General features: G+C 38.1%; 3 protein-coding genes across 3 annotated transcripts; all 3 read right to left on the minus strand.

Moving 5' to 3' along the window:
* Window positions 1-1,709: 1,709 nt before the first annotated feature.
* On the minus strand, window positions 1,710-12,185 carry LOC131359630 (prolyl hydroxylase EGLN3-like). Its single transcript, XM_058399632.1, has 5 exons — window positions 11,658-12,185; window positions 3,395-3,514; window positions 3,167-3,303; window positions 3,004-3,077; window positions 1,710-2,917 (listed from the first exon to the last, which is right to left on the minus strand). The coding sequence occupies exons 1-5, from the start codon at window positions 12,015-12,017 to the stop codon at window positions 2,889-2,891; spliced, it is 720 nt and encodes a 239-aa protein (XP_058255615.1). The 5' UTR covers window positions 12,018-12,185; the 3' UTR covers window positions 1,710-2,888.
* Window positions 12,186-12,396: 211 nt separating this feature from the next.
* Window positions 12,397-13,940, minus strand: LOC131359631 (egl nine homolog 1-like). The gene is made up of 2 exons (XM_058399633.1): window positions 13,100-13,940; window positions 12,397-12,723 (listed from the first exon to the last, which is right to left on the minus strand). Exons 1-2 carry the CDS (start codon window positions 13,658-13,660, stop codon window positions 12,712-12,714), a joined length of 573 nt encoding a protein of 190 aa, XP_058255616.1. The 5' UTR covers window positions 13,661-13,940; the 3' UTR covers window positions 12,397-12,711.
* Window positions 13,941-16,794: 2,854 nt separating this feature from the next.
* On the minus strand, window positions 16,795-19,898 carry sptssa (serine palmitoyltransferase, small subunit A). The gene is made up of 2 exons (XM_058399636.1): window positions 19,739-19,898; window positions 16,795-17,865 (listed from the first exon to the last, which is right to left on the minus strand). The coding sequence occupies exons 1-2, from the start codon at window positions 19,839-19,841 to the stop codon at window positions 17,762-17,764; spliced, it is 207 nt and encodes a 68-aa protein (XP_058255619.1). The 5' UTR covers window positions 19,842-19,898; the 3' UTR covers window positions 16,795-17,761.
* Between the last annotated feature and the right edge of the window lie 1,006 nt (window positions 19,899-20,904).

The raw sequence follows: 20,904 nt of genomic DNA on the forward strand, positions 1-20,904 counted from the left end.
GTATGACAAATTGTAACGTCTTTGTACAAAAGTTCAGATCCTTGTATCCTTTCCTCTGAAGAACCAGTTCAGACAAAACTCCCATGGTTGTGATCCAAGACGAACAGGTTTTATACACATTGCATGAACAGTATGAATAAATGGATGGGTGGATGAAAAATTGGATGAATAGTATGGATTTAAAAGGTCTACACACTCCTGTTAAAATGGCAGGTTTTGGAAAGAAAGAAAATGAAATCAAGATAAATCATGTTAGAAAACCCTCAATGTGAAATAACAGATTATACAACTGAAGTGAAAAACAATCAAACATTTTAGAGAAAAGAGGGAGTGGATGTTACAGTAACATTGCTGTGTAAATGTTCACCCCCTTTTATAATTGGTAATATGGCTGTGTGCAGAATGAACCAACCACATTCTCATTCATAACCAATCTAATTCTCAAAAGTAATTATCACAGCTGTCAAAAATGAAATTATTCTAAGTAACCTGCAAAGTGCTTCCAAAGCATGCATGGTATCTCACTTGTTGAAAGGTACTGATCAGTTTAGGGCTATTATAAAGAATTTGTAACTTGATATACCATAGAACATCATAAAGGGCATCTTCAACAAATAGATCAAATGGAGCAACACAGTGAATTCACCAAGAACAGGATGCCCCTCCAAAATGTATAAAAGAACAAGACAACAGCTTTCCAGGGAGGCTGATATTAGACCTACGGCAATATTATCAGAGCTGCAAGAATATCTGCCAAGAACTGATTATTCTCTGACAACAATCTCACATTTTCACAAAAAATACCATGTATGCTCAACAAAATCATGTAGTTTAATGTATTATGGTATGATAAGACTAATTCCAAAAGGAATAATAAGTCCATCATTCCAATATGGTTGGTTTTAAAAAAAAAACAAAAAGCAAATCACCAAATCACCAAAACAGCTTTTCGTCAGTCAGAACTGGAATTTTTGGAGTCTTTATCAAGGAGAGGATCATAAATAGCTGCAAATACCAACGAGCGTAGTTCAAAACCTTCAGATATCTGCTAGTAAGCTGAAGGCATTTCATCTTTCATTTTAATACAATGACCCAAGACATCCATCCAAGACAACAAAGCAATGCCTTAACCAATAGTAGGTCAGTGTTTTTGAATGACTAGACCTAGAGTCTAGACCTAAATCCAGCTAAAAATATGTGGGGTGTCCTGAAGCACATCAGAATGTAGAATTTATTTGCCAGAAAGAGTTGGAAAATATGTTCAAGTCAAGATGTGCCACACTGATCAGCCCTTAACCCAAAAAAACTGAGTGGTGTAATAAAACCAAGTATTACTAAACTAAACCAGAGTATTAATTTAGGGGTGTGATTACGCAAACTTTGCAAACTTATGCATGCAAATGTAAATTTCTTTCACATCGAGAGTGGAAAATGATTTATCAAAATTTCACAAAAATCACAAACATCTGCAATTTTAGCAGAGGTGTGTAGATTTTTTTTTAAATATCCATTATGTATGTTTTATGAAAAGTTTTAAGCTTCAGATTTTTTTTTTTAGATGTCCTAAAAAGTTTTTTTTGCATGATAGTGACAAAAACAAATGTGTTTCAGTTTCAAAACAACAAATAAAGGTGGTTTTTTTTACAAGCACTCCAGTCACTTAAACAACATTAACATTTCAGAAAGCAATGCATAAAACATGAACACAAATAATTGATTGACTTGTTTATTTACAGATGAGCCACAGAGAGAGAAAATCTACATGTAGCCAGCCTTAGAAGTGTTAAAGCCAAATTATAATTTTCATTCCATTTTACAAGCATTCACTCGAGACATTACAGTCAGACGCCCATGTAGTTGAACACAGCACAGCTGCTTCTAAACAATGACAGAGCTTTCAGAAAATTTCCAGTTGACAGTGAATACTAGTGCTGTCCTATAAACCACTGTGACTTGTTAGTATCATCAGGGACACCACTTAATTTTTTTAAAATGACATTTACCATTAGAATTAATATTTATAATATTCACTCTGTAAAAGTATAATAAATTTGAAAAATTATGGGATTCTCTGAAGTATTTACCTTCTGAATATTCAGGCAGTTTAATACATTTAAACTACCAGAAAAAAAAAATACTATTCTTTTGCCTATACAGTGTTAAACTCTCATGTTATACTGTAATGTAACAAATCAATATAACACTTACATTCTGATAAGGAGAAAGCACACACATCTCACACACACACACACACCACACATATCACATAATAAAGCTAGAGCACTTCAGAATGATATAGTATTAGAAACATTTCACTGGAAAACTAGTAGCATTTATTGTGAAAAATAATCAACTCTATGTAAGTGTTTAGGGCCACACAGGCCATGAAAATCATCTGGTGACAGTTCCACTATGGTTTTAACCATTTGCTTGAGGTCCAAATTGTAAATGGAAACAGCTCCTCTCCTATAGGAAAACGGAAAAGCACTAGAAACTGGAAATATTTCAAATACAGACAAACATTTATCAAAAGAATAATGAAAATATGTTTCACTTCATCCATCATCCATACCCACTAGAAAGTATTGAATAGTCGTGTCATTCCTTTTACAATAACATAATAAGAATCGCTGCTGGTTATGTTTTTTGTGTGAGTGTTTTTTTTTCTACAGAAGCATCATGTTACAGAATGCAGTTTTGCAAGACAGTTACATGGAGTCTGAGTTTCCAAAAAATTCCAACGAAAAAGGCATGGTTGAGGAGGAAGCGCCGGTACCTTAAGTGCAAAAGGGCTAAAAACCACAAACACACGCGCACACACGCATGCACACACACACACACAAACATAAATCTTCTCAGCAGAGAAAGTTTTGTCTCAAGCTCTTCTGCTAAGATGTGGTGCTGCTTTGTGAAGAGGCTAAAATGTAAAGAAGGCAGAGTTACTCAAGTGACTCGGAATGAATGAATAAGAGAGTCATGACACTGAGGATTAGCAAAACAAACCTGTTGAGTCCCTGAATCTTCTTTTTGCTTCAGCCCTTTCCTCTGAATCAAAGTACCACACAGTGATTGCATACCTACAACAGAAATTCAGTGCATAGAATTTAACTCTCCTTGTAGCAAATCATTTATTTTTCCATTTATTTATGCATACACACACACAGACCTGGTAGCAAATGATGGCTGTACTTCATGAGGGTTCCTACGGTCAGACCAGAAAAGCAGGAGTCGATCAAACAGAGGTTCAATGTCGGCGACATACGATTTTCCTTCAGGAAAAATGCGCAGAACTCCTCCGTGCTCCTGCGAAGAAAAAAAAAAACACATGATAAGCGCATACCTGCAGCACCCTGAGTGCCATTCATAACACACAAGCTATTAACATCCAGCCTACCTTGGCATTCCAGTTTTTGTTCAGGTAATAGATGCAGGTGACACAGCGGCCATCTGCGTTAGGATTATCCACATGTTTCACGTAACCTGCACCATTGCCTGGATAGCATGCTACCATTGCCTGAAACAGACAAACACAAAAATAGACATGTTGGAGCAAATATTCAGTGATGTACATTTAAAAAAAAAGGAGAAAAATACCTGATAGTTGACATAGTGTAAGTTTCTGTAAGAAGATGTTTATATAACATTTATGGAAGGAGTCTCAGGTGTTAAAGTTTTGTTACCTTAAGTTAAGTTTCCTGTAACTGGTAAAATTCTATTCTTTCTGATAACTCATTAAATCAGCCTTTAAAAAACCTTACTGAATAACATCATTGTTTGTTTTATTAGCTTCCAGATAAGTCCATAATGCTGTAACATTAGTAACAACAGGAAATAACTTGACTCACCGACGTCAAAAAATGTTGATATATACAGTGAGGGAAAAAAGTATTTGATCCCCTGCTGATTTTGTACGTTTGCCCACCGACAAAGAAATGATCAGTCTGTAATTTTAATGGTAGGTGGATTTGAACAGTGAGAGGCAGAATAACAACAAAAAAATCCAGAAAAACGCATTTCAGAAAAGTTTATTTGCATTTTAATGAGTGAAATAAGTATTTGATCCCCTATCAATCAGAAAGATTTCTGGCTCCCAGGTGTATTTTATACAGGTAACGAGCTGAGATTACAGTAGGAGCACTCTCGGGGAGAGTCACCTGTCCACAGAAGGAAGCAATCAATCAGATTCCAAACTCTCTATCATGGCCAAGACCAAAGAGCTGTCCATGGATGTCAGGGACAAGATTGTAGACCTACACAAGGCTGGAATGAGCTACAAGACCATCGCCAAGCAGCTTGGTGAGAAGGTGACAACAGTTGGTGCGATTATTCCCAAATAGAAGAAACACAAAAGGACTGTGTTAAGCATAAGAAACCTTATGCTTTGGGGGTGTTTTTCTGCTATGGTGACAGGACAACCGCACCGCATCAAAGGGACGATGGACGGAGCCATGTACCGTCAAATCTTGAGTGAGAACCTCCTTCCCTCAGCCAGGGCATTGAAAATGGGTCGTGGATGCAAAGAGGAGTGGGCCCAAATTCCTTGAGATGTGAGATGTGTGCAAACCTGGTGGCCAACTACAAGAAATGTCTGACATCTGTGATTGCCAACAGGGGTTTGCCACCAAGTACTAAGTCATGTTTTGCAAAGGGGTCAAATACTTATTTCACTCAATAAAATGCAAATCAGTGTGTAACTTTTTTGAAATGTGTTTTTCTGGATTTTTTTATTGTTATTCTGTCTCTCACTGTTCAGATAAACCTACCATTAAAATTACAGACTGATCATTTCTTTGTCAGTGGGCAAACGTACAAAATCAGCAGGGGATCAAATAATTTTTTCCCTCACTGTATATATAGTTACAAATCAAAATTGTAATAGTTGTAAATATTCCTATGGTATAAAGAGAAATAAAACACTTTGGTCCTGGTAATGATAATGTGCCAGTCACACATTGTTGCTTACTTTCCTAATATAGCATGTTTTCCTCCTTAATCATCAACTTTAAACAAATAAACCAGATGATAATGTGCTATGATAACGGTCCTAAGTACTCTTTTATTCCATGTTAGCAGGCTTCCTCTTCTTATCTAGCTCTTTGGAGACTCTTCCCATCTATCAAAAGCAGTCTCCGCAGAAAGTTGTAAAGGTTTGGCAGCCGGAGCTCACCAGGTCCTGGATTGCGTGAGGTTGCACAGTACAATAGCAACACGCCTCACTCTCACAATGAAACGGGAAGCAAAACCCCCTCCATATCACATCAGCCCCACATGACCTTCTGCTCTTGCACATAATTTAGCACGCAATATACCCTGCACTACCACAGAACATGCACGTATTTCCTCATTAAATGGCTCTGAAATCAAACGCTCGTGCTTATAGTGAATACGTTTACAATTATTCATTGGCAGCCACTTTTGTCCAATTAGTTGGCATTCAGAATCCGTGGAGGGTGGGGGTGTGGGGCAACTGTAGGAAATAATTTTGGAAATGATAGTTTTGAATAATTAGGGGATTCCTGTCCTACAAGTCATTAGACTAGTTAAAAAAAGTCCTTTTAGGCAGCGATAGAAAGATTTCAGATTTTGAAAAGTTACTGCGATACATTTTCACTCAGTCATGAAGTAAAACAGTGCAGTAGATACACAATATAGTAAAAAAAAATTGTTTTTTGTTATTAAAGGTCAAATAATCTAATACATTTTATTTACTAACTACACCAATTGTGTCCACTCACTGAGGCTCTGTTTATCAAAGTATTACTGTCTTTGTGTTTGGATTTGCCATCACTAAACTTGCTAAACATGCTCAAGAAAAATAATTTATTATTATTATTATCTATCAGCCTGTGTAATATGCAAATGACTTCACTTTCAAATAGGTCATCAACCCTGACAACAATAATAACCATAATCATAAAAAATTCGGTTTGGGTTTATTTTTTTTCTGCTGTCCCATAAATTGTCTCATTAAATGTCACAAACATAAAACATGATGAGCCTGTTCCGAAACATATCCCCATTTTCCTATAATTACTGTCTCCACAGACCACACCACTCAAGTGAGCAGTCGCTATTCACTGCCATGCATGTTTACATTTCTGCAAACGCATATTTATCATGGTCTCCTTCCCACAATAAGGGCACACACGTAGGTTTGCCGTCATATCCCAATGCAAACACCTACGAAGAGATCTGGAAGGACAGGGGGAGATGAAAAACAGAGAGAGGGGGAGAGGGAGAGGGAGAGGGAGAGGGGGAGAGAGAGAGAGAGAGAGAGAGCATGCCTGGCTGACTGCCAGGACTGTGAAGGTTTAATGACAGTGCTACGTGTTGAGCGTGAGTGCGCTGCTTCGCACACAGACACACACACACACACACACACACAGAGTATTCAGCTCTGCCTCAAAAGCCCCCTCCCCCTGGGGTCAGATAGCAAGCAGATCCAGCTCATTTCCACGCCACTCCTACTAAACTTAAGGCTACTCTTGGACAACAAGCTCTGGGTTTTTATTCCGAGTTTGAATCTGAGCTAGACAATTTTACCATGGCCAGACGGAGGTTATCGGAAAATGGCACAGGCTGTGAAGTAAAAAAAAAACCCTCACTTACTTACTTCCCGTTGCCTCAGTCTGTGTTTCCTGTGAAGGAGAAGCTGTGGGAAGAGTCACGTACTACTCACGATCAGCTTTCGCATGGCTAGCTCTGACAGCCTATCTGTGGCATTCATCACCAACCACACTGCATCACAACAAACAGCTACTGTAATTGTACTGTGCATTCAAAATAAAGGAAGACGATGACACAGCTTGTTGAATAAAAGAAAGTAGGGCATAGACCAATACTCGGTGCAAATGACCTTTTTACCACTCAAAAACTGAGACATAAAAACAGCATCCAAAATCATTAACAAATATATTTCTCAGTTCTAAATAACATTTTAAAAATAAAAATTACTAATGACATTTTCCCACCAGTTTATTAATTATTTCAGCTGTTAAGTGTTTGTACCACAGTTTAGATAATGCCCAGTGCCTTGTATATGCTTATATTTTTTTCCTGGACTTTATGCTTTCTGACTTTTTATGCAACACTAATCTTATTCATCTAGCCCTACTGTACTCATTTATTATTAATTTGTATCTTTTCATCAAGTATCTTTATCAGCAAGGTTTTGATCAACCAGCATGGCCATGCTACTAGCCCAATCTTGAATTGCTTCACTAGTTTCTATGGTATTTCTGTGGTTAAAGGAAAGAAAAAAAGAAAATCCCAGTTCTCAGTTAACTGCTGGCCTGGAACCAGGGTGATGCAGAGTACAGGCTAATGTTGTGTCTTGCTCTTCAACTCTGAGGGGAAACGTCCTTATTGTTGGTGAATAGTTGGGGAACTATGGGTACATTCATTTATTCAGACTGGACTACACCGGTTTTAAACCTTCTACCAAGGTCTCATTCTAATTTACAAAAAAACATTCAGACAACTTTCCGCCCTTATATTTCAGTCATCCGTTTCCTTCCTGAAAACTGCAAAAACAACACAAATAAGCCTCAACCTGTATTACTGGTTAATAAAATGTTTAAATTCCTAGCAGAATGTAATTTTTTTGTTGGTGGTGGAGTAAATTAAGGAAAAATTAAGAAAATAATATGTAAAAAAAAAAAAAAAAATTATATATACAGTATATATATATATATATATATATATATATATATATATATATATATATATAGTTTAATGTTCATACGGTCACTCAGCCACTGTACACTGTACATGTCGTGTATGAAGAAAACAGTCATGTGACCTGTGACCCTGCTTGCCAAGTTTAATAGCCCACACATTTCCACTTACGTCAGCTCAGCATATTCAGTTAGTAGTACACTCCCTTCACTTTTTCCTATATGCAGTCAGGTCCAAGCTTTTGGAAAGTGATACAATTGTCATAATGTTGCCTGAGAAGGCCACAACAATAGATGTTACATGAAGTAATGTGATTAAAGATTTTTTTAACTTTTAGCTTTATCAGAAATATTGCATCAACCATTTACAGCCATTTTTACGTAGTCCCTTAATTTTCAAAGGCTTTAAAGTAATTAAAGTAACTGTTTCCATGTTATTTCCTGACACATTAAGGAGATAAAGGTCTGGAATTGATTCCATGAGTCGGTAAATATTCAGGGGAATATATCTGGATACGTGGTCCAGAGAAGTGTCCAAGTGTAGAAGGCTATCATTAGGCTGAAAAACCAAGACCAAGCTATCATAGGTTGCAGAAACATTAGGAGTGACCAAATCAACAATTTGGTATGTTAAGAAGGTTAGAAGGAATCCACTTGTAAGCTCAGCAACACCACAAGGGGTAGAAGACTGGTGAAGAAAACTAAAGTGGATTGAAAAAAAGGTTTTCTTGTGGGTTTTGTGGGTTTTTCTTGGTGGAGAAAAAAAAAACATTTGAGCACTCAAGAACAGAAAGGCCATATCAAATAACATCTATAAAAGGTGTTTCACAGTGTTTCAAATACAGATAGCTAATGACCAAAAACATACTGTAAAAGCAACCTAAGACCTTCTTAAGGCAAAGAATGGAATGTTCTTAAATGGCCAAGTAAGTCATCTGACCTCAACTTACTGAAGGCCCTTTTCACTTACTAAAGACTAAACTGTAGGCAGAAAGACCCACAAACAAGCAACAACCGAAGGCAACGGCAGACAAAAAGACTTGGATACGCATCTCAGGGAAGAAAAGTAAGAATTTTGTGATGTCCATGGGTTCCAGACTTATATCCATATATATTAAGCTAGTTTGTCCAATAACTTTTGAGCATGTAGCTCTTAAGTGGTTAATGCAACATTATTTTGTTAAACCCTTTTTAATTAAAGCTGAAAGTTTACATATTAATTGCTTAATTTCAAATCAACTGTAGTGGTGTACAGATGCAAAATGACTTTATAGACCCAACTATATACAGTATGCTGACAGACTAATTCTAATACCCTCATGAGCATGTATAATAAATGAAAATCTGTCCAGTCTTCAGTGTTGTATTTACCGCCGGTCTTGATTCTTGATCTATTTAGAGGACTGGGAAACAGGAACTGCATTAGCATACCTCAGCATTCACTCTAATTGCTTTTTCATACTCCTCACTAAACTGAACAAGTATGCAGATCATGTCACATCCATTCTGTTAATCTTTTCATTTTGTTATGTTGTGAACCTATAACACATGACTCTAGGATTTTGTCCGTGTTAAGCACAAAACATGTTAAAATTAAACATTTATTTGAATAATCACTGTTTCATATATACTGTATCTCCAACATGCAACAAACGCACAACAACTAACTGGTTAACTAACTAGTTCATTAATCCTGCAGTATCATCATACAAGATAAAACTGTATATGTATTTTATGATGTGAATTTTACAAAACATAACACCATAATTACAGCATGAATCATTTGATTTATAATTACAGTATAATCACAACTTGCTTTATTTTTTAAAGATTAATTTTGCATGAAATATAAGCACAAAACGGCCTGCGAGGGGAAACACACAAATCTTGCTTCAATTCTTTGCCTGCTGCAAAAAAAATAATGAAATAAAATAAAAAATAAAACAGTCACGTAAATAGGTTTAGCTAGAATTCCAGCTAAAATGTACTGCTAAACAGTTTGTGAAAGCTTAAGGGTAAGCTTGTTAAAGGGTAATAGTAGCTAGTTATAAAAGCAGCTAATTATAGGTTTTTGCCACAGTCAAGCTTGGCCATTTTCATATAATAAATAAATATATTATATATTTCACCCCTGCCAGTGCCACAACACTTAGTAGGGGTAATCTGGATTTGTGGTTGTAGTCTACCTCTAGCTGTTTCTGAGTAGCTGGCAAAGGTTTGCCTGTAAATGATAAACCAATAATGGTGGTATGATTGTTCGTTTTAGCTAATTATTAGGTAATTAGGTATTTGTTCATGTCAGGCAGAGATATGTAGCCTATAGGTTTATAACAGAACCTTTTGCTTAACATGGTTGTAACTGTTTTAATTATCAAAATGATGATATACCAACATGTATCATGTAACACTAAACTAAAAGTAAGCTACCACATTTACCAAATCACAATACTGTTACTTTTTAATTTGGGAAAAAAAACATTTACAGCAAACTGCTATAGTCGATTTAATCATATAATAAACACGTTACTGCACTGATTATATTACTGTAGAGCACAATTAGAAGACGCAATTAATATTCTCTATATACATTATGGTTGCAGTTCTTACTCATTGTGTTGACCTATGGGCTATAGTGTAACTACAATCATATATTTAATAGTTTAGAATTTTTTTTAATGCTATAGTTTTAAAGAATCCACTCAGCTGAAAAAATAACAACTTTACATAAACTACCTTACCATACTAACTTATGGTAGTTTATGTAAAGTTGTTATTTTTTCAGCTGAGTATGTATGTATATAAAATGGCAAGTCTGCCATTTTACACTGCATTACTTACAAATATCATTAAGAATACTAATGAATACTATGAGAGAACAAACAGTTCTATAGATTCAACCCTGATAAGTGGTTTCGATCACTTTAATTAACAGATACACAGATATACCAGATACAACGCAGTTTACAAGTGGAAAATGAATGAAGATATAAAAACAAGGATGTACACATACATATGGTATTTTATTTCTGTGGACACACACACAGTATAAAATCTTACAGTATAAAATTTTAACTGACTCTTTGTTTCTGTCCAATGATTGTGAAGACTGGTTATTAAAAACAATTGATTTCTCAGCCACCCCACCCCCCTTCCAGTTACTGGCCCACCATAAATACTAGGAAATGTGTAATTTTCAGAGGATAAAAATAGAGTTTGCTGTTCAGGAAGTTGGTATTTGTTGTGCGACTAAAACTTCATTTGATCAGAAATATATATCTTTACACATCTATACAGATTTAAAATAGAGAAGCTAGCATTTAATGACTGTAAGAAGGATTCAAAATGAACCTATAGTTGGTGTAAACATAATGAGAACCTAGTAGGAACTACACTAAACATAAGCATGAGGACCTAGGGACTTCACTCAACATAAACATGAGAATCTAGGGACTACACTCAGTGTAAACATCATGAGAATTTAGATTTAATGTCAATGTAAACATTATGTGAACCCAGATCTTGTCAGTGTAAACATGACAACAAGAACCTGGGACCTACAATCAATGTAAACATTACGAGAGCCTAAGATCTACAGGTGATGTAAGCACTGTGTGAACCTAGGAACACCAATCTGTGTAAACAATATGAGAACTTAAATCCAAAGTCTGTGTAAACATTATGAGATCCTAGGGACTACAGATTGTGTAAACACTGTTAGAACCCAGATGAACAGTTGGTATAAACATGATGAGACTTTATGAATTAAAGCTGGCATAATCCTTGAGAGAACAAGTTGTTTTTACTACTAAATTACACAAAATAAAAGACATGGACTTGTCTGCGGTTGCAGTGGTTCATTGATTACGGTTGGTGTCTCAGAAACGGAGTTTGTCAGCCATGTACTTACAACAGATTCTCACTTATCAATCGTTTTGGACTGCATCTTCTACCAAACGAATGATATGAGTGTGTATTGCTTACCTTGGAGCGCTCCCGGACCGAGTTTTTGCGCAGTCTCCCAGTGCACAGTGATATGAGTTTGTCAGTTTGTTTCAATAAGAAGCCTATGGCTTCAGATCCTCTCTCAGAGCCACTACGCCAGGCTATTTTGTCTCCCCTAATATGACTTCTACAAACTCCGGAGCCTCGACCAGCGAGCTGCCCGTCACTCAGTGCGCCTGAACGATGAATCTGTTTCACTTGGCTCAAGACCATACGACCAACTGCTTCACCGAGAAAATGGTCGAGGTAAAAGAAGCCTCGGTCCAGCAGAGCTGGTACGATGTGGTCCAGAGCCAGCTGCTCCAACTGGGAGTCCGTTAGATGCTGGAGAAAAGGCATTCTGACCAGAGCTTAAAGCTGCTGCGGCGAAACGTGAAGCCTCCTATTTCAGTCTGCGAGATTTTTAGCCATCTGATACAGAAAAAAACACTGGGACAGTCTCGTTTACAGCTTCAGTTTCCTCGCTGAACTTAAGTAACTTTCTCCCACACGCACGGACACGCACACACACACACGCGCGCGCACACACACACCCACACCTGCCTGGGAATGTGGAACGTGCGGATTGTGGAGTAGCTCTCAGGGGGCGGGGCCTAATCCATTCCGCCCATTCCGTTTGTTTGGCCTTTGTTTGGACCGCGGCCCGGCAGCACGTGTCCATCCTAAACTGATTACTTTATTATGCTTCCGGAACACGTGGCTGTATATTGATAAGTGACACGCAACTGCAACGTATAGTAGCCTGTACTGTCTATACTGTATCAACGAAAAAAAAGCACATGTGATCTTAATGTTATATTTTCATTGTTCTCATACACCAATGTTTTCGTTTACAAACAACAACTATGTCCTTAGAATTTTATTTTATTTATTTTTTTTCAGATCAGGTATCTGGAATTCACAGTAGACGTATCGTTAGAAACAGCATTTGTTAATGCATGTTAAGCGCACGTAGCCGCCATTGAGGATTGTGGCGCGCGCATGTAGGCAGCATCGCTTCGCCTGTTGACGTGCAAACATCTCCACAAAGCCTTCAAGTGCGCATCTAGCAGAAACAGGAACAAATGTAACCACATCGTGTCACTAATAAACTTACGTGTCCCATATGTGAAATTATGTCCACAATGTAAGCTATATCATCCCGTTGTGTTGGATTCTTGTAGATGCAATGCATTGTGTGTAGAAAAAAAAATGATGCGGCAGAAAGATACTCTAAAGTCTTGGAAATAAATACCATCCTGCATAATTCATGTGTCTTGAGTATCATAGCTCTTAGATATTGTGTTGTGCTTTACATTTTCAGTTAGATGTTACATGGTTTGTTTGGGTTTTTTTTACATTACTTAAAGGAAAGCGCATAGACAGTACATATACTATAGTCGTTATCAAAACTTATTTTTACCGCAGAAAACAGCACTCACCTTGTGTCTCCCTCTAATTTTGTAGCTCCCAAGTTGGCCATCAGCGAACGTGATGAGCTTATCTATTCTTGACAGCAGAACGCCTATGTTGTGGCAGCCCGTTTCAGTGCCTTCGACCCAGGCAATTTTATCCCCGCGAATAGCTTTAGTTTGGCCCAGTGTTTGGCACGCGAGCTGTCCGTCCTGCATGCTCCCATCCTCATGCACGCGCCTTACCTCCTGCAGAATTCGGTCTCCAAGCTTCTCTCCCAGAAAGTTGTCTACGATACACAAACCGTACGAGTTCATACAAGGTGCGATGTACTGTAATACAAGTCTGTGAGCGTTGAGTCGTTTGTGCTCTTTAGATTTTGACCGGTTGCTGCGCGGATTAAGGAGCTCGCGCGGCAGACCGCTGTCCCCAGCGCATGCTGATTCTGCGCTCTCCGCGCCGTGGCAGCTTGTGCTCGGGGATCTGTGCTCACCCCTTCTCTCTCCAGGCTTCTTCTCCATCCCATCGGTACCATTTGGAGTGGAGCATGGCTCTTCTTCGGGGATATGATCCGCGCTGTATTCTGCCATTTGCCGGTAGAGTAAATCCCCCGTGCGCTCGTTATCATCCTCAGTTGATGGGCGCGCCTTCTGCGCTACGTGAGCAGCACCAAATTTATCGCGTTCGCAGAACAAGGCTCTCCGTTACTGCCCATTACTTTTAGTAGTTTCTAAATCTAGCTGTCTCGAAACATATAAAATACCTATATGGTCACTCACTGTATACATTTAGCTGTTGTATAAATCAGAGTTTATCACTTGAACACAGTGTAACGATTAAAGATCTTGGTGTGTTGTGTGAGATGTGTGCTTGACCTTTAGCTGCTTTTCTTTTTTTTAAAAAAACGTTTGCATAAACATGATCAAGCCTGAGTTCATTAAAAGACTTTTAAAAGCTTATAAATATATTAAAACTGAAATTTGATTGTACTTTTGAGACGACTTGTTTGTGAGCCTAAACCTTGCATAACATTTTTCTCTTACAGTCGTACAGCTGTTTTTTGTTGTTATATAGTGGGAGATTTGCTATAAACTTACAATGTTTACTTTAGGCCAAGTGTTCATAAACTTGGTAGGCTCCTGTAGAGGCACCATAAATACCTGCTGATAACATATTGCAAAATGATGTACCAATCAAAACTATTTTGGCAGCAACGCAGGTTCCCAGCCTCGGCGTATACCCGGTCCTGCACGTCTCAGTGTTTTCCTGCTCACAACACACCTGATCCTACTAATCTGCCAGCTAACGGGCCTTCCTGGGTTGAAGTGGATGTGTTACAGCAAACCATTGAAATGTGCAGGACAGATGGTGCTCCAAGACCACGCAATTATGACCACACATTACGAAAGTACTGGAACAGCAAGGTCGATTCTTTTGTTTTTGCTATGCACTGAAAACAAAATGAATATGATACAACAGATAAAAGATTTAGATTTAATTGATATTTAAAGCTAGATGTGTTAAACAACATAGAACATGGGATGTTCTTTCAACCAACCCAAGTGAACAAAAAACATTGGAATATGTGACTGACAGGTGATTCTTGATGCCCAGGTGTGTACTGTTCGATTGGCTGTTTAAATTAAGATTAGCTCTTAATTTTAATTCTTGGGTTTTAATGGTGAACACTGTATTTGTTGTTAAAAAGGATAAACCATCATAAAGACCAGAGAGCTGTCTATGGGAGAAGAACAAGCCATTTTTAGAAATCAGTCAGAGCCATTGCACAAGCATTTTGGAAGAAAGAAGTCACTGGTGTACTGAGAATTCAGACATGGACAGGTCAGCCAAGAAAAACATCAGTTGATGACAAATATTGTTGGGGCTGTAAAGTAAAACAACAGTCAGTGACATCCCAAACAACCGCCACAAGGCCGTAGTAAAGGTTATCACAATCCAGCATTTAAAGAATACTTCAAGAGCTGAAATATCAAGACCATACCACAAGATGCAAACCATTCATCAACAGTAAGCATCAGAAGGCCAGATTTAGACTTCACGAAGAAATACATAAACGAGCCACAAAAGTTCTGGAACTTAGCCTCTCAGGAAGATTAACCACAGTGATGGAAAGTCCAAAGTATGAAGAAAGAAAGGATCTGCTTATGATCCAAAACATACAAGTTCATTGTTCAAGCTCAGTGGTGGTAATGTCAGGGCTCGTGCTTGCATGGCTACTTCTGGAACAGGCTCACTAATCTTTATTGATGACGCCAATTTACAGAGAAATGCATCCAATCTAATTGGGAGAAACTTCATCATGCAGCAAATCAATGACCTAAAACACGTTGACAACACAACAAAGAACTTTATCAGGTGAATAAGTTGAAGGTTTTAGTCTGGCCAGGTCAGTCACCAGACCTTCCCCCTAACAGAGCAGCGTTTCACCAGCTGAAGAGGAGGCTGACTGGAGAAGTCATTACATTTACAGAAAGCCCCCTGGAACATACAACAGCTCAAAATGCTGTGGTACGTGTCTGGAAAATTGCCACAAAAAAAGAATGCAACTGTTTGGTGTTGTCTGTGCAAGTCTATTGCAAATGAGGATGGGTTCCCTTCTGCGTCTGGTTCTTTTAAAGGTTTCTTCCTCATACCATCTCAGGGAGTTTTTCCTCACCACTGTCACCTCAGGCTTGCTCATTAGGGATAAATAGTAACTTTTTTTCTGTTTCCATAGTTCTGTAAAAGCTGCTTTGGGACATTAATTGAATTATTGGATATGCAACCAAAAATGAAGTGTTATTTTATTAAAAGACAATGGTCCAATACTTTTGACCAGCAAAAGAGAATCGAGGTGGACTGCTACTAAAGGTGCCATGTTAAGTTGTTTAACCCATCTAGACGTAAATATACGAAAGCTGAAATTCGGATCTATTGTCTTATTCTTTTTTTTGATCTCAAACCTAAGTGAATTCAGTGTATAGTAAAAACAAAGGAACTGTTCCTGCTGTTCTAATACTTCCGGACAGGACTGTAAATTGGCAAACCTTCAATGCTAATGCCATAATTATTAGCACCAGTTTCATGCTAAATAACTTATGAAGATCAAATGAATGAACTCTGCACTATAGCAGGCATGTATAGCTCATGGGTATATAGGTCTATATACAGTGCAAAAAGAGGCCCATAACAACTCAGGTAGTTTTTTTTAAACCCACTAAAGTTGCAGAGTTGGCAGACCAGTCTATTTGCACTCTATCTGAGGTCCAGGCAACCCTTGAGCATGTACGTGAGAACATCCTCATCCTGCAGTTTAAACAGTAACCAGCTGCTATTTTCTTTCTGACTCCATGCCAGCGAGATGAATCTGAGAACTAGACTGGATGTCATTGGTTGGTTTGTAAGAACCCTCCCACAGAAGGTCTCGCAGGTGGTAAGTCTGTGCACGTACTGCCTTTTATGTATTTTCGTACATTACACTTCAGCCAACTTCCAAAGCAGTCTCTTCAGCTTCATTAGTTCTTTTTAAATTGCCACAAGAATCCGAATGCATATTGAAATATGTCTGAAACATGGGATCTACAGCTTTTCCATATATATATATATTTTTTTTTTTTGTTTACACATGTAACTTTCCTTATCCTTAACTTTCTTTTTCTCAATACATCTCATTAGTGCAAGTTACCAAGTCCAGAAAAGTGAAGCATAACTTTTTATCAACTCGTGAAGATTAAATAAAGTATGTTTATTCAAGCATACTGTAGGAATTTTGGTCCTCGCAGACTAAACTATAGTTTCCTGACTGATAACCACATCAAAAACAAATTCCTCTTTTAGTGTGTGTCAGATCATTGACCTTGAGATTTGGGAGGTTCAACATTTCCAAAGAGACTCTAGTTGCTTTTCAGGCAGAATGACAGTCACACAGTATTAAGAACATACAAAACACTCCATGAAGATAAATAAATAACTTCTGAAACTTGTGTAAAGCCATCTAAAAGAAAATGTAGGTTCAACATAAAGTAAAAGAGGTTTTTTTTTTACTGGATTGTGTTTTTTTTAATAATATACTAATAATATTTTTTAATAATATATATGGAGAAGGAGCCAGAGTGTTACCACCCAGATTAAGTTTAAAATAGCAGCCTGAATCAATTTTCTGTACAGGCAGATCTCTGCACTGGCTCTCACAGAAGGTCATGAAAAGGATACAAGTTCTATACAATGCATACAGTGTATACAATGTGCCACTGTGGCAAACAAAATCATTTAATCACCAGTCAAAATAAATCTTTATAAAACGGATACAAATATGTATACACTTAAATATACACATTTATTATCAGAAAATATTTAGCGTTCTCAATAAATCACTGCCCTCGAAGCAAAAAAAAAAAAAAAAAAAAAGTTTTATAAAAACTGCAGCATTGTATATACAATGATCGCTGACTATCAGGGCACCATTTACTAACAGGGCAGTATGTGCTTAGAGTCTCAGAAGTTGTGCACTCATACAGGGTCCATAGCCACAGATACGACAATGGAATGGTTTATACGACTCCTCTGCCTGCTTGTCATCGGATTTCCCCAGTTTCAGTTCACTAAATGCAAGGAGAGAATAAGAGGCTGACAGGAGAACTCCTGTTTCGAACCACCAGGGGGAAACCTTGGGGCAGCCGTTGGCGTGCTGGTCATTGGATCACCTCAAAGTAGTGTAAAATGGCCATGATGTGCTGTGGCATAAACACGAAGCCAGTGTATACAGCCATGGCTGCTACAGATATCAGGAGAGAATCTGATATGGGGTTAAAGAATTCAGCTGTTTGGAGAAAAGGTCTAACATGAACATTAAAACAAGTGTATAAAGACTGAAGGACAAAAAAGGAGTAACTTTTTTCCATCCATAAAGATCACAATTTTAATGAATGAAAGTTAAATATAATAATAACATTAATAATAATAATTATTATTATTAGTAGTAGTAGTAGTAGTGTTTGTTTAAATATTTGATAAGAAAATACACTGATCAGGCATAACATTATGAGCACTGACAGGTGAAGTGAATAACACTGATTATCTCCTCATCATGGCACCTGTTAGTGGGTGGGATATATTAGGCAGCAAGTGAACATTTTGTCCTCAAAGTTGATGTGTTTTGAGCGAGTTTGACAAGGGCCAAATTGTGATGGCTAGACGACTGGATCAGAAAAACCGCAGGTCTTGTCAGGGGCTCCCGGTCTGCAGTGGTCAGTATCTATGAAAACTGGTCCAAGAAAAAAACAGTGGTGAACCGGCAACAAGGTCATGGGTGACCAAGGTTCATTAATGTACATGGAGAGTGAAGGCTGGCCCGTGTGATCCGATCCAACAGACGAGCTACTGTTGCGCAAATTGTTGAAGTTAATGCTGGTTCTGATAGAAAGGTGTCAGAATACACAGTGCATGACGGGTCAGGGCTGTTTTGGCAGCGAAAGGGGGACCAACACAATATTAGGCTTGTGTTCATAATGTTATGCCGGATAGGTGTATGTATTTCAAATGAAATGAAAAGAAGCGAAGTGAAAAGAAACATAAAAGGGCAAATGATGAAATGATGTGCTATGTATAGGAGAGGGGAATGTAGTGGGTTATTCCTAAGGGCCAATGTCCAGATGGAAACTGTACTAACTACCACTTGTAAATTTACACCCTGCTGTTAGAAAATTCTTTGCTGCCAGTTCAAAAAGCACATGTAAACGTTACTCTGTCACAGCTTACAGGCGCAAACACACACACACACTTTATATATGTATCATACAGAGAGTAACTGCCGTCAGTAACAATATTTTACTTTGAAACACTTTCAGAGCTTCATTTCAACACCCAACCTTGGGACTGGGAGGGTCTGTCTAAAAACTGGTGATTTGAGTGAATTAGGTAAACTAGCTTGCATGAACACGAGCATGCGCAGTTTTGTTCGCCGGAGCCTCTGCACTTCATGCTTTTGACCACTAGATGTCACGAACGTCTAATGTGTTGAAACGCTTCGAGTAATGCTCTCTGCTTCTGAAGCTCCACTTTGCCCTCACTACTGTATCTAAGTAGATGTAATCTGTGGTAAAACTTCAGCACAGTACACAAGTTTTTTTTTTTGTTTTTTTAAACAAACAGGACGTCCATCAATTACAACCTCGGAAGTAAGTTGCTGTAAGAGATGCATCCAAGTGATGTCTGTCCTGATGATAATATATGTGAGGCGCCATGACGCCAGTATCGGTAAAGCTCTAAACGCGTCATCTAATATGCATGATAAAATCTATAAGAAACCGTTCAGCTATTAAGTCACAGGGACTATTATATTAACTAACCCGATCTCCAGAGAAAGTAACATTTAACCCACCTTTAAAACCTGACTAAATGTACAAGCGCGTGCGGGCATCACAATATAACAGTAATATTATACGTCCTTATGTAGTGTAATTTCATATGAATCATACGCAAAACATATGAACACGGTGATTTATGCCAATAGTGTTAAGTTTATATTTCCTCAGTATACTAATAAACGTTTAGAATTTCGCTAACTTGTTGCACTAGCTACACGCTACCTGCTAATTGGGTTAGCGCCGGTAACTTCAGCGGTACAGTTTTGTCCCAAAATAAACACCACCTTTTCTGGAAAAGGATACTGAAGACGGTCCTCTCCCAAGGCTCCAACATGTACAGTGCCGTGACAAGAAGATACTGATAATAAAACCACGATATTTGTTTCCACGCATCTCCTAACGCCATGTTTTCAGCTTGTCTTGTTCGTCTCGGGTCCTCCACTCCCTTCCGGTTTCTTTACAGAAAGCTGATTGGTGGAAGGCGTTAGTGACGTAGGGATGAGCCGAGCTGCTGTCATGCGGCTGTGTGAATCATATGGGAATAGACGTAAGGGATCTGGTGAGTTTGGATATAAAAAGCAAAATGGGGAAAAACTTTTATGCATACAAGTATATGAATAGCTTTATTGTAAGCTTTTGTGTAAAGAAGAAATGGGAGGAATTTTAGCTGAGAATTTGAATGCATATGTTTTGATTGAGGCTTTTTTTACTGTGTGAAATGAACCTGGAAAACTGAGAATTGTACATAATTATTTTACAAGGTGCTTTTTTTTGCAGGTTTGTTAATGCCAACAAACCACTCAACAATTAAAGACAGAGATGAACACCTTCATAATTATGCTCTACCCAGTATCAGTCCAGTGTTCCTAATAAAATGCTCTGGACAGTGGTTATCATGTTTGGGTTAGTAATCTACATTTGGTATTCCGTCATTTATTTAGGCACAATATGACAACACTAATTAGTGTATAGTGACATTTAGGCTTTACTCAATATTCTTAACTAATATATAGCACATACACCGATCAGGGCATAACATTATGAGCACTGACAGGTGAAGTGAATTAGCAACACAATATTAGGCAGGTGGTCATAATGTTATGGCTGATCAGTATTATAACAATGTTGTGTTAAACAGGAGTTAGATCTCAGCAGGACACAAATGGACAACGTTCATTTTCTGAACTGCAGGGTAATGGAGATTCTGGAGCCCATCCCAGTGGAGAGGGCACCACGCAGGGGATTCATCTCCTAGCACAATTGCACACCATCACACTTTTGCACACTGTGGACAATTTAGTGATGTCAGTCAGCCTACAAGACATCTTTGACCACAGTACCTGAAAGACACCTCCCCAAAGCAGAGGGAGAACATGAAAAAACTCTGCACCCAACCCCACAAACAGATCACCAACCCTGGAGGTGTGAAGCAAAAATGCTAACCACTAAGCCAAAATGGTCAAAAGATA

The sequence above is a fragment of the Hemibagrus wyckioides genome, linkage group LG09 (assembly GCF_019097595.1).
Source record: "Hemibagrus wyckioides isolate EC202008001 linkage group LG09, SWU_Hwy_1.0, whole genome shotgun sequence".
In the NCBI taxonomy this organism is placed as follows: Eukaryota; Metazoa; Chordata; class Actinopteri; order Siluriformes; family Bagridae; genus Hemibagrus; species Hemibagrus wyckioides.